The sequence below is a fragment of the Scyliorhinus canicula genome, chromosome 20 (assembly GCF_902713615.1).
Source record: "Scyliorhinus canicula chromosome 20, sScyCan1.1, whole genome shotgun sequence".
Classification (NCBI taxonomy): domain Eukaryota; kingdom Metazoa; phylum Chordata; class Chondrichthyes; order Carcharhiniformes; family Scyliorhinidae; genus Scyliorhinus; species Scyliorhinus canicula.
Window position 1 is genome coordinate 12632404 of NC_052165.1, and position 14068 is coordinate 12646471.

Here is a 14068-nt window from a genome sequence, read left to right on the forward strand (position 1 = left end):
CTCAAAAGCAAAACACCCCCCAATTCATGTCAGGGTTAATCACCTGTGCTTTGCAGGAATGTTTAGTTGAAGCATCCGCAGCAACCACAGCACAAGTAACTAATGCTCTGCAAATATTTGGCTTAATAAGTTACAATAAACCCACTTTAAAAGTACGGTACATGCAATAAAAGTGTTCCAGCACAAGGACTTCTTGATTTATTTTTCAGTTTGGCATGGCAATGTTCACCAGGCAATAGATTAAGCACAGCTGAAGTATTTGGAAATCGAACACTGTCACAGAAGTGTGGTAACTGTTCAAGTACAATTAAGGATGATGAATACGCCAACAAAATTAGTTGCGTTTTCAGTTTGCTTGAACGAAACCCATTGCAAATATGCAAAATTATTTTTGTGGAGGGGGGGCATTTTAAAATTCTGCACATCGTTAGAGTCGTGAGCATTGCTTATGAAACAATTCGATAAGTCTTTCACCATATTTAATTATTAAATATTTAAATATTAAGAACTAATTATTTTTAAATTTCTAGTCCACCCAAATGGCCACTGCTGCAAAATGTTAGCATTATTAATTTCAAATGTACAATATGTAGAATTTCAATGCTTGATTAAAAAGTTAAATTTTAAAAGCAAAGTTTTTTCACTGGGGTACAGTGAGGCTTTCCAGGGAGGGGTAGAGGGGTGGGTGGTAGTGCGGTCCAATACTAGGGCCGGGATTCTCTGTCGTGGGTCCACCCTGGAACTGCTGCTAGCGCTCATCCAACTCTCCCCATTCACTACAGCGGGACTGGAGAATTCCACTGCTGAGAACGGGCGGAGAATCCCTCCCTAGGTCTGAAGAAGTGTTAGCTGGATGCATTTAACGACTGGCTATATCTGCATAATTTCAGGCCAACGAAGGGCGAACCTTGGTGCGGTTTTCCTGCAACTAGGGACAAGCTGTCAGTGGGTGTTATGTGTGGTCATTAAGGTTCATATCCCACTGGTAATAGCCATCGACACGCTGCAGCTTAAACCGAGCTCAAGGCCTCAGTGAGCAGCTTCATATGGCCGGGGCTCTAACTGGTTCAGCGCCCTGCTCCTCCTGCTGGAGGGAATTGCTGGAGTAACGACTTGGACAATAGTTACAAACCAAAACACTCGTAAAGTAAATTTAAAAAACAAAAATGCTGGAAAATCTCAGCAGGCCAGGCAGCATCTATGGAAAGAGAAACAGAATCAGCATTTCAAGTCCGTCTTAGGATAACAAAAGGTTGTGTTAAGGGATTTATATACAAGGTATAGGTTTAGGTGTATTTAATTTGATGTTTCTGTGGCTGGAAGAGACCTATAGTTAGATTCATGCTGGAAAAAGGTGTGTGTGTTTATGTAAGGGGTTGGCTAAATTCCAAATGTGTTAGAGGGGGCCACGCGTGAAGAATAAATATACAGTCACTGAGCAACGAGAGGCCCTTGTAAGGCAAAACATTTCCTTTATTCTTTAGTTTTAGCTGGAAGCTATAGCAGTTGGCGAAGATCGACCGTCATAGGGAACGTCTCCCACAGCTCTGTCAACAGCAAATGGAGACAGGGATAGAGAAAGGAGGCAGCCCTCATAGCTCTGTTTAAAGCAGCAAAATGAAAGGAAGCAATCTCCAGAGGGACTAAAGGACGGTTGGTTCTAGAAACCAGGAAATAGAATAGGATAATGCTCAAGGGCAGCACAAAGCAGTGAGCAGCTAGGTTTCTAAAAGTTTCTAAAGTAATCCTAAAGTTTGGAATGTCTTACTGCAGTCTACAAAACAAATTTTAAAATAATTGGGAAGACAATATTGGCTGCATATCAGAGCTTGTATTAGTGGAAGTCAGTCAAGACAAAGAAATCCCAGAAAGGCTGTGTTGAATCCGAGAGTGAATTCGCTGGTAAAAGTGGAGTGCAAGCTCTGTTCACAAGAACCTTTTGGAAACCGTGGGCTGGAATTCAGAATGCAAATTGCTAATGGAAACATGATTAGGAGAGAAGATTTTAAAGCTTTTTTGTTGAAGTAGAGTTTGAAAACTCTTAAATAACGATCACCTGGGGGAATCCTGAAGAGAAATCCACAGGCACTATTGAGTGGAGCTTGTTTGACCACAGCCAATCGGTGTGTTTTAAAAATGGACTTTATGTGCCAATGAGATTATTGTAGCTTCAAATATACTGGGTCATCCAAATTAATCTTAAAACCTGTGTGTAATTAATTTAGGAGGGAATTAAAGGATTATTGTATTATAATCTGATATTTTTCCATGTTCAATTAATGTTTTTTTCCCCTGTTATCACTAAATAGCGGTTCTCTGACTGTGTACCTCCATGTTTGATAACAAAAATAGTAAAGGTTATGGCCATTTCAGCCAGGGTTTCATTGTTGAGCCTCCCCGAACAGGCGCCAGAATGTGGAGACTAGGGGCTTTTCACAGTAACTTCATTTGAAGCCTACGCGTGACAATCAGCGATTTTCATTTCATTTTCATTTCATGTCCAGTTATAACATCAACTGGGATGGTAACAGTCTGCATGACTCTTCTTCAGGGCTGGACCTTTAGTGACTTAGGGGATGTGCTGATGCAACTATTATTATTACGCACCTATGATACATTTCTAGTTAAATATTGTGAAAGGACTCACAAAGTAAAGGCCGGAATCATGTGAAAGCTGCTAAAGCAGCGTCAGAATTCCTACTGGTGTGGGTCTACTTGTTGCTGTTCAAGGGTTTACATCCACCTCTTGCTGAAGTACATGGTAACAGGTTGCACACAACATGAGGATGCATTCACTGCCCACAGAGGAACATAATGTCAGATAATCTTGGGCACTGTTAGATTTACAGCCTTGACCATAGGCCAAGATGGGGCAATTCTTATTGTATGAAGGATTTAAAAAATATATATATACCTGCTTATTGCGCAACAACTAGCATTGGTTTTTATTCGTTCATGGGGTGTGGGCTTTGTTGTCCAGGCCAGAATTTATTGCCCATCCCTAATTGCTGTCTGAGGGGGCATTTACGAGACGACCACCTTGCTGTAGACCTGTAGTCACATGTAGGCCAGACTAAGTGAAGGTGACAGATCTCCTTCCCTAAAGGACATTAGTGAACAGATGGGTTTTTACGACAATCGACAATGGTTTCTTGGTCATCATTAGATGTTTTAATTCCAGACTTTTATTCAATTCCAGACTTCTATTCAATTCAAATTTTACTATCTGCCATAGCTGGATTTGAACCTGGGTCTCTGGAATATTAGTCCAGTGACGATGTCACTATTCCACCGCCTCCCCAGCATGTCACTGATTGAGCCCCATCTGGTCCTGTGTCTACAGTATAGGGATCAGATTGGTAGCGGTACCATTATTACAGTGTATGTTGTGTTAGTTTTTTATTTTTCAACTTCAGTGGGGGTGCAAAACTGGTGGTGATGTTACTCAGTGATATTTAATAAACTCAGTGGAAAGCACAACTTGAACTTGACTTCCAGCTGCTGGTTCTGCACCCTAGTTGAGGAGGAGAGCTTCATCCACTGTTTCATAGAAAGTGGTTAGCAATCATACCACTGGGTGCTAAGTGGTTAGCAATCATGAGATACAAATCTTGGAAGAGGAGCTCAGCAAAATTAATTTGTGAACTTCCAGTTCAAGAAAGAATCTCATCAATTTCACCACATTTTCAGAGATTTTGTTCACATGGATTTAAAAAATAAGACTTATGATTAGTGAAGAAATATTTTAAATGGATTTTAGAAGCTAGAATCTTACTGCACACGCAAATGACAAACAAGTGGATTGTAGTTTGCAAGACACTTATTTTTATATACAAATCTGCGACGGCAAAATGCTCACTTGACATAAAAGCAATCTGGGCTTCCTGAATTCAGGAGTGGGAAACGTCACGTGACACCAGCCACCTGTAAATTCATGATGACATTCTCATGTTCGAAACGTGCTTCGTTAAGAGACTGGTAATCTCGGTCAATCTCCCACAGTGTGACATTGTGACAGGGGCTGAACTAAATCACCTCATCTGACGAACGCATTTTACTGTCGTGAAAATGATTGCATCACAAAATAGTTAGCCCCAAACCTTAGAGCTGCAAGTTTGCGGTTTGTCACTTGCCCTTGCGATTTTAAAAAATCCACTTACAGTTCAGTGAACATAAATAGACAACGGCACTTTACCGTGTTGGAAAGTAAACGGATTTCCGACACCCCGGTTTTCTAGCGCATCCAGTAGCTCGCCCAGAAATTCTGAAAGTGAAGCAGCTGTTTCCAGGTTTTCTATCAGGACAACAGTAGCCTTCTCAGTAACAGTAGACTGTCTCAAAGGAACCAGGATACCTAGAACATAGCGACAGTAGAATGTTCAAAAACTAGTCCTGTGTTCTAGGGAAGAATTTTATGTCATTTTGGGGTGGGGAACACAGCACACTTCATTTCAGATTCAGAAACTAAATAAAAAAAACAGGAGAAAAAATTCCCAATTGTTAAAATTCTAACTTTGAACAATCCAATAGCTTTCAGTACAGCCAGCATGTAATTACCAGTAAAACACTCAATGTGTTGTTTTTTTCTGTAATGAGAAGTTGAAAGCAGTTTTATAACTCAAAAACAATGCTTTTATTACTTGTTGCAGTAAAATATGAACGTCTGTGTTCTAACAAAGTAACACTATGGCCCAGAAGCTAGCTGTGGCCAATGTTTTTGTGATCTGTTGCCCTCAGAATCTGGCAATTGTATTCACCGTCTGATTACTTGTCGGATGTTAGATGTGGAACTCAATATTCTCTTCAGCATGCTTTAAGGGGCAAGAGCATAGGGCATTAACCTGCATTAAAGTACAAATAAATGACTAATCAGAACATTTCTGTGGCACAATTGAAACCAGATGCTCAGGACATGATACATTATGCAGCCAGACCCATCTGCTGTACAACATGTCGAAATGCTCGCTACTATTCAGGATCGCGATGAAAAGTTAGCCAATAAAACTTGTAAATGTCAGTACATCACAGTATTGACAAAATAATTCAGCAGAATGCAAACAAAATGTTGAAAACACCACGGGAAACATATTACCAGGCCCATTTTATAAGGCAGATCCACGATTAAGTGATGGATGTATGAAACTGAAGTCATGGAAGAAGATGTATGGCATGAAGGGAAACGCGCAGCAATGGAGAAAGGATAACTGCGGGCAATGCTTCGCAGTAGGAATGATCATAGAATTTACAGTGCAGAATGAGGCCATTCGGCCCATCGAGTCTGCACCGGCTCTTGGAAAGAGTACCCTACCCAAGTTCTAGACCTCCACCCTATCCCAATAACCCAGTAACCCCACCCAACACTAAGGGCAATTTTGGACTCTAAGGGCAATTTATCGTGGCCAATCCACCTAACCTGCACATCTTTGGACTGTGGGAGGAAACCGGAGCACCCGGAGGAAACCCACGCACACACGGGGAGGATGTGCAGACTCCGCACAGACAGTGACCCAAGCCGGAATCGAACCTGGGACCCTGGAGCTGTGAAGCCATTGTGCTATCCACAATGTTACCGTGCTGCCCGTATGAGGAGAATTAATCAATGCTATTCGCATGCCAGAATAGTCAGCAGGAAATCAACACAGCAATTCAAATTAGGGTGTGAACTGTCCATGGTTTACTGGCAACTTCACAATACTAAACCACAAGTTAAGAATGGATGAGTAAAGGCTCATTTTAGCTCATCAATCTAGGAAAACCTACAATCACCCACACACGACATTCAACTGTCTCTGGAACGACAGTGGTTTTTGTCGTTCTTGCCCTTCCCAAATGTTCAACTTCCTGACACGTGTACTAAAATCTGTTTTCACCAGTCTGTTCCTCTTTTTCCAACTGCCAAACTTTACCTGGAAATACTGCACCAATAACATTTTTTGACGATTACTAAACCATAACCCTCCAATTTCAGTTTTCCTATTTGAAAGTTGAAGAGCCCAAACTGTCCAGTCTCTCTCACACCGTAACTACGGCACTAGGGCATCAGTCTAAATCTTCTCTGAACCGCTGGCAAGCCCTGGATATTTCCTCATGCCTTGGTGAGCAAAGTTTGACATAGCACCCAAGTTGCAGTCTGACTAGACCCCAGTGCAGCCAACATGACATCTTGCAATCACTTGGTTAGCAATATAATTCAGGATTCCACCCCAGTGAAGTTTGATAACTCGCGAAAATGGGCATGGGGAGGACTATGGTGTGGTTAACTAGATTTCCTGAAACTGCATTCTGTCTGGAGAGGACTTTCTTGACAAACTCAAGTAGGTAGCCATAGCAGTCAATAACATGAATCAAATGGCGCAAGATTTTCAAAGACCTCAAATGAGTGGTCAAGGCCGCTGGATGCATCTTCAATTGCTGGATCCTATCAATTGTATCAGGAGCCTTGCACTGCTCAATTCACTGAGAGTTAACTCTTTGTGAGGGACTTTAGGTCAAGCAAAGGTACATGGAAGAAAGACAGACTTTAAGGCAATGCACAAGGGTGATTAATTAATATTTCTATACAACAAGGTTTGGATTGGAATGTTTATTTGTGGTTTTATATTTGTCGCGGCTAAACGGATGCAGTGATAATCAGTGAAGGGTAAAGTGTGAGATGCTTGGTGAATTGGGGTTGGGTTTACCGATATTGCAGTCAGGTAAGTTGCTCACAGGAAGCCTACCAGGAAGGGTCTGTCTAGGCTTCCTCTTCCCCACCCTTGTATCCACAGCTAACAAAACTGCGCAGCATGCAGCAGACCACCATAAATCTTCACACAGATTCTGCCTTATTCTGTAGGGTGCCCCAAGAGCGATTCAGGCAATGGAAGGATAGTTTCAGCTCATCAATGATCTGCCCCATTACATTTTGTGGAAGTATGACTCACTTTGTGTGCAAGTTGCTCATATATGTAATATTAACGGCATAACAGATTGACGAAGGATGAGGCAAGAAGATTGCTGCTAGGGTATTGCCATTTATCTTCATGATTCATCGATTATGGTCACACACCAGTTGGCCATCGAGGAGGTGGAATCCTCTTCTGGAGAGTTGGGCAGAGAAATGGCAGATGGAGTTCAATCCAGGCAAATGCGAGGTGATGCATTTTGGAAGATCAAATTCAAGAGCGGACTATATGGTCAATGGCAGGGTCTTGGGGAAAAATGATGTACAGAGAGATCTGGGAGTTCAGGTCCATTGTACCCTGAAGGTGGCAACGCAGGTGGATAGAGTGGTCAAGAAGGCATACAGCATGCTTGCCTTCATCGGAAGGGGTATTGAGTACAAGAGTTGGCAGGTCATGTTACAGTTGTATAGGACTTTGGTTCGGCCACATTTGGAATGCTGCGTGCAGTTCTGGTCGCCACATTACCAGAAGGATGTGGATGCTTTGGAGAGGGTGCAGAGGAGGTTCACCAGGATGTTGCCTGGTATGGAGGGTGCTAGCTATGAAGAAAGGTTGAGTAGATTAGGATTGTTTTCGTTGGAAAGATGGAGGTTGAGGGGGGACCTGATTGAGGTCTACAAAATTATGAGAGGTATGGACAGGGTGGATAGCAACAAGCTTTTCCCAAGAGTGGGGGTGTCAGTTACAAGGGGTCACAATTTCAAGGTGAGGGGGGGAAAGTTTAAGGGAGATGTGCGTGGAAAGTTTTTTACGCAGAGGGTGGTGGGTGCCTTGAACGCTTTACCAGCAGAGGTGGTAGAGGCGGGCACGATAGCATCATTTAAGATGCATCTGGACAGGTATATGAATGGGTGGGAACAGAGGGAAGTAGACCTTGGAAAATAGGAGGCAGATTTAGATAAAGGATCTGGATCGGCGCAGGCTGGGAGGGCCGAAGGGCCTGTTCCTGTGCTGTAATTTTCTTTGTTCTTCTGTTGCAATACATCTGAGAGTTAATGTGTGGAACCTGAAAAGCAATGTTTACTCTACACCATGGAGAAGCTTGCATTCCTCACTAAGCCACATGCTTGCTCTCTGGGAAGACTGAATGAAATGTAGTGAGCGAAAGAGAAACTGCTGGAAAATCTCAGCAGATCTGGCAGCATCTGTAGGGAGAGAAAAGAGTTAACGTTTTGAGTATCAGACAGAGAAAGTGAGAAATATTTGTACTGTGGACTGAGAATGAAAGAGAGTCATAGCCACAGGAAACCAGGGAAACAGGATGCTAATAGCCACAGAAACCAAGGGAAAAGAGTGCTAATAGCAGTCCCCAGAGAGAACAAAAGGTGTGACAGGTGTGACCGATGTAGATGTGGGGGGAGGAGAAGGGGGAAGCAAAGAGGAGAAAGGGTAAGGAAAGGTGGATAAGATGGTGGTGGGGGGTTCATATGTATTAAGAATGACAAGAAATAAAGAAATGGTAAAACACAGTTAAAATGAAATGGGGTGTAAACAAATGGGTTGACACCCTGCTCTTGGGCAGCACAAGTGAATAGCACTGTGGCTTCACAGCGCCAGCGTCCCAGGTTCGATTCCCCATTGGGTCTGTCTGGAGTCTGCACATTCTCCCCGTGTCTGTGTGGGTTTCCTCCGGGTGCTCCGGTTTCCTCCCACAGTCCAAAGACGTGCAGGTTAGGTGGATTGGCCATGATAAATTGCCCTTGGTGACCAAAAAAAGGTTAGGAGGGGTTATTGGATTACGAGGATAGGGTGGAAGTGAGGGCTTAAGTGGGTCGGTGCAGACTCGATGGGCCAAATGGCCTCCTTCTGCGCTGTATGTTCTAAGTTCCAGAAATGTAGTTAGCTCTCTGATTAGAGAGCCTTAATGCCAATGCAGACAGGCTGAATGATTCTATATGTCGTGAATATGGAAGTAGCAAAAAGTTTAATTGTCAGTCACCTTCACATCTATGAGCAATATGGCCCTCATTCTGCTCTGAGGTTGCAGCTGTGGCTATAGCAGATGGCAGTTTTCAGTGAGGGCATGTCTACTGAAGTGTAGATATTTGACACATTGTTCCATGCTGAAATTCAGGTAGGGGAATTTCTCTCCGAACAACCTGGATGGACATGGACTCATGCTGAGTGCACCTCTTGCCTCCACTCCCCACCTTAGGAGCAGTTTATGCTACTCTCTGTTCATTCTCCCAGTCATGCTACTGCTCCAATGTCTGGGAGAAAACTGGTGCGCGCCTTGTAGTCCGAATCAACTCCACCATTCCCTCAACCGTAGCAACTATAAATAACCCTAGAAAGCACCAAAGACTTGCAGAATCATAGTGACGACCAGTGGAAATCAACTTGAATTCCTTTAGAGAGCTGGCGGGTTGTCCTTCCTGCTGCTCAGTCATGTGGAGTTAAGAGACATCATTAAGGTCAAATCAGTGGCACCCGTCTGCCTACTCTGCGTACTGCCAGTGGGCATTATCTGCAGGTGCTCCCGGGCCCTCACCAATTTGGCATCTGACAGGACTACATCAGAAGTGTCAAATGCTCAACAGATGCCAATTTGGACCTCGGTGGCCACTCATAGCATCAAAAAAAAGACTGTACGTGTTAAACTTGTGTGAATTTGTTAATTATTTTCCCACATTTGTCTTTGGCTGAGTGTATGTACTCTTAGATCTCCTTCAACTTCATTCTTATCTGATTCATTAGTGTGTTTAGCAGCCAGTTTTCTTTCTAACATGTACTTCATGTTTATCTATTCTGAAATGAATTTTCCACTATCCAACCAAATGAGAGATTGTATCAAACTCATTTAATCAAAGGATTTAAGGATAATTAGCATATTAAATGGGTTCCATTCGGATTTCAAACTAAATAGATTACACAGAAATGCTCAAGAAATCATTTATTTAGTAAGAAATTCATTTAAAATAGCATATTAAGTAGTTTTCATTGCAATAAGCAAACGACCTTTAGCTCACCCACAGTTACAAGTAGGTTTAGTTTCTCTTTCACTCATTCTTCACTATTAAAGATACCATTTGGCATCAGTCCCACTATGGTTCCCACGATGTTGGTCTCAGTAAAATGCCAAATGGGCATCTTGCTCCATTGAAGCATTTGAAGAGCAGAGAAAATGACACTTCAATAATAGGTTGTTCACGAGTTTTCTTTTTGATGATCTTGACGAATTAACAAAACCCAACCCAAGGGAACTTTTTCGACTTTATTACGGATCTAACAGAGTCCGACAAAAGGGGCAGGAAGGGGCGAACACAAGTGCCACAGCACGACATACTACTCTGTGGTGTAGAATTAACTGGATGTAAGCGTTCTATAATGAGCAGTTCATTACAAGCCATGGGAAAAAGCTGAAGGATATACCAAAGAACAAGGAACAAAACAGCACAGGAACAGGCCCTTCAAGTGGTCATGAAACCACTCTTGGCCAACATATCAATATGGTTTATATATTATATTTGGAGCACTTGATACACCTGCTGTGATTCAAATTAGACGACGATAAAATGTAATGATTTAACATAGAATACAAAACATTTCTCTCCAAGAGTATGTATCAAAGTATTAAGACCCAACAGTCAGATGCTCAAAGCAAACCCGACATAGTCTTAACTTTAAATTTGTGGAATCAATCTGCAATTTATACCAAATCTTATGGAGAAATTGGATTTTTCTGCCCACCAAAACTGCTTAATTTGAACTGGCAGTGTAATTTTGCTTCTCGAGTTTAAGCATAGGTTTTAACCACGAGCAGGTTTAGTTTTCTGGACCAGTTTTCAACCTTTATGGTAATAAAACGGGAGGGTGCTCTCCTGTAGTTTTCCAGTGGTTTGCCACAGAATTGTAGTAGCTTGTATCACTTTCCTTTCCCTCACTTTTCTGGCTTCAAAAACCTGCAAGAGCAGGCACCAGCTAATACTCAAGATGAAATAAAAACAGAAGATGCTGGAAATACTCAGTAGGGCGGCACGGAAGCATTGTGGATAGCACAATTGTTTCACAGCTCCAGGGTCCCAGGTTCGATTCCGGCTTGGGTCACTGTCTGCACATCCTCCCTGTGTGTGCAGGGGTTTCCTCCGGGTGCACCGGTTTCCTCCCACAGTCCAAAGATGTGCAGGTTAGGTGGATTGGCTATGATAAATTGCTCTTCATGTCCAAAATTTCCCTTAGTGTTGGGTGGGGTTACTATGTTATGGGGATAGGGTGGAGGTGTTGACCTTGGGTAGAGTGCTCTTTCTAAGAGCTGGTGCAGGCTCGATGGGCCGAATGGCCTCCTTCTGCATTGTAAATTCTATGAAATCTATAGGTCTGGCAGCATCTGTAAGAGAGGGAGGTAGTTAATGATTTCAGGTCTGTGCCTTTCGTCTGAAGCCGGACATGCTGAGTATTTGCAACACTTTCTGTTTTCATTTCTGGTTTGTAGTGTTTGCCACATTAAGCGAATGTAAAAAGAGAATGATCTTTGCTCTCAGGAGCAAATCACGTATAGTTGTAACTGTACCGATTTCAGCCAGCACTGCTAAACCACAGGCCGCATAATTCACTCATATCAAAGACGATGCTGTATCTCAATAGGGAAAACTCAATTTCATACCATTGAATAACCTTGAGCCCTTTATGTTTCAAGAATCAAACAGCTTGAAATGGCAACTATATTCTATCGAATATTATGGGAGTTCTTTGTTTTATTCTTTTTGGTATAAATGATTGGGGGGGGGGGCAGAAGAGAAGAGTCAGGGGTGAATGCCCATTGAGAACAACACCCCTGTTCTTGCTGTGAGCCCCCCCCGGTGACCTCACCCCACGATTCTACTCCTGCCATCACTCACCAGTGATCCATGGCGTCAGGTGGGCATATTGCTGGCAGCAGCCACCAGCTCCTTGGCGGCAATGCCATGTAACAATGAGCTGACAGTCTCTGTTTTGACCAACAGCTCTTGCTGGGCAGGAAACCAGATTCTGGAGAAGGGCCATCGCTGCCCAGTAGTGCTGGCACCTAATTTGGCGGGTCTACCCCAAAAAGAGCCAACGCGAGGTCTTTGCCGGTTCTCCAGTCTGCAGGCAAATCCCCTCCACTTCTCTCCCAACCCATTGCCTACATTAAATTCTGCCCTTGTGCCTGCTTATTACTGACCTGTCCTTTCTTTCGAAATCTCTTGAACCTCGCGACGGCCTATGTATTTTTGGGAATAAAATCTCTGGCCAGAATATTCTGGATGGCCGGCTTTCTCTTACTGCCACCCAAAGAGGCAGTGGGGAAGAGATCCCTGCCAACTCTATCTGCCCACAGCTCGAATTAGTGCCAACTGGCTGCAGGCAGGACTCCCACCCCTCACTCGGGAGGAAGTCCGCCTTAGAGAGCTGCTCTCAATCGGATTGGCCAGCAACTATCTAGTCCCTGCAGCGGCAGGAACTGCAGCAGACAAAAGAGGAAGTGCATGTAAGTGATAGATCCCAAGTCCCAGGACTGGATGTCAAGGTAGGTTTTGGGGTCTCAAGGATGGGGTGTGACAGAGGTGGAAAGTGGATGATTGGGGCACTGGGGATGAAGCTGGGAGGGAGGGGTGATAGGTGGTGATGAGGTGCCTGAAGTTAAAAGAGGATTCTGTTGGAGCCTTGCCTGTTAAAAATGGAGACTGGGTGGGAAAGAGCCCTTAAGTGGAAAATAATACTTAAGGGCCCAGAGCAGTCAGCCCATCTGATTTCATTCTCATCCCAGTGCAAAACCACGGCAAGATCAAGGCAGGTTGGAACTCCGAGGGAATTGCTTTCCTTCTATTTTACACGCCACCCTGCCTAAACACCCATCGTGGGGAGTGTACAAAATGCAGGCCTATATTATATATTGGGGTCCCTTTAAGAACTAGGTTCCTCCAGGAGATATTTTCTGGTAAAGCATCTTTGTTTCTTTGTTTTGGGCAGCACGGTTGCACAAGTGGATAGCACTGTGGCTTCACAGCGCCAGGGTCCCAGGTTCGATTCCCCACTGGGTCACTGTGCGGAGTCTGCACGTTCTCCCAGTGTCTGCATGGGTTTCCTCCGGGTGCTCCGGTTTCCTCCCACAGTCCAAAGACGTGCAGGTTAGGTGGATTGGCCATGCTAAATTGCCCTCAGTGTCCAAAAAGGTTAGGAGGGGCTATTGGGGGAGGGGGGAGGAAGTGAGGGCTTAAGTGGGTCAGTGAAGTCTTGATGGGCCAAATGGCCTACTTCTGCACTGTATGTTCTATCCATCAATGATCATGAGACCTAGAATGCCTGGGAAATAAACCATAGTGAAGGGGTCAGCAAGACGTTAATTATGAGGGGAGCAGATTGTGGGTACGGCTCTGGTCTCGAGGAGGATTTTAGTTCTTTTAGTTTACAGTAAACTTGCTGCAGGAAACATTTCCCAGAGTGCAGTTGAAATTCCGTGCGCCGGCCAAAAGTGTTGAAACATGTTTGCGATAACTGAAGTACTCCTCACACTGATTTGGTCTATGATAGCCAAACTGAGAAAAGAGAGAGAGAGTGTGTTTCAGATGTGAGACTTCAACAGTCTAAGAATATTAGAACCAGGAGTTTTTTGACCAGAGGTGGCTCTACCCAAGACACGAGTGAACAGGGAGTCCATAACCGTGAGGCGGAAGGAGGTTTGAAAACTTTCCAAGAAATCTTACCCCTTAAATGATTCTTTGAAACAATACTCAGACTGAGCGGTTAATCTTCCAATTTTTGCTAAGTATCTGACTTGAGTTTTTTGGGACGCAAGTCAAATGGTTGCAGAAGGAAAGTAAAGACGTCAGGTTGAAGTAGTGTTTAGAACTGTACTTTTAATACCTTCAACATAACTGACTATTTCAGCTATATTTATTGGCATTCCAGTTCTCGGATTTTTGTGCGGTGAAATTCTTTTGATTCAAAGCCTGAACCTTGTTGCTTTATTCTTTCAGTAATACCAAAGTTTGGGGGAAATTAAAGCATTACTGGTCTTTACAGTGATCATAACGTGCGTTGCCAGCTAACTTTACAACTTTTTGTTTTACACACTTTGCCAAACTATCAGTGCCAATTCAGTCAGCCTCTCCCTCGCACAAGGTGTCGCGTCAGAAATTTACAATGTTAGAGGTGCTACAATT

General features: G+C 43.5%; 1 protein-coding gene across 3 annotated transcripts in view; it reads right to left on the reverse strand.

Annotated features, from left to right (window-relative positions):
• cttnbp2 (cortactin binding protein 2) overlaps positions 1–14068 on the reverse strand; it is a 203115-nt gene that overhangs the window by 26274 nt on the left and 162773 nt on the right. For all 3 annotated transcript variants that reach the window (XM_038780086.1, XM_038780088.1, XM_038780087.1), the window contains one exon: positions 4196–4354. In XM_038780086.1, coding sequence (XP_038636014.1) covers positions 4196–4354 — 159 coding nt within the window. The remainder of the gene's footprint in view (positions 1–4195; positions 4355–14068) is intronic.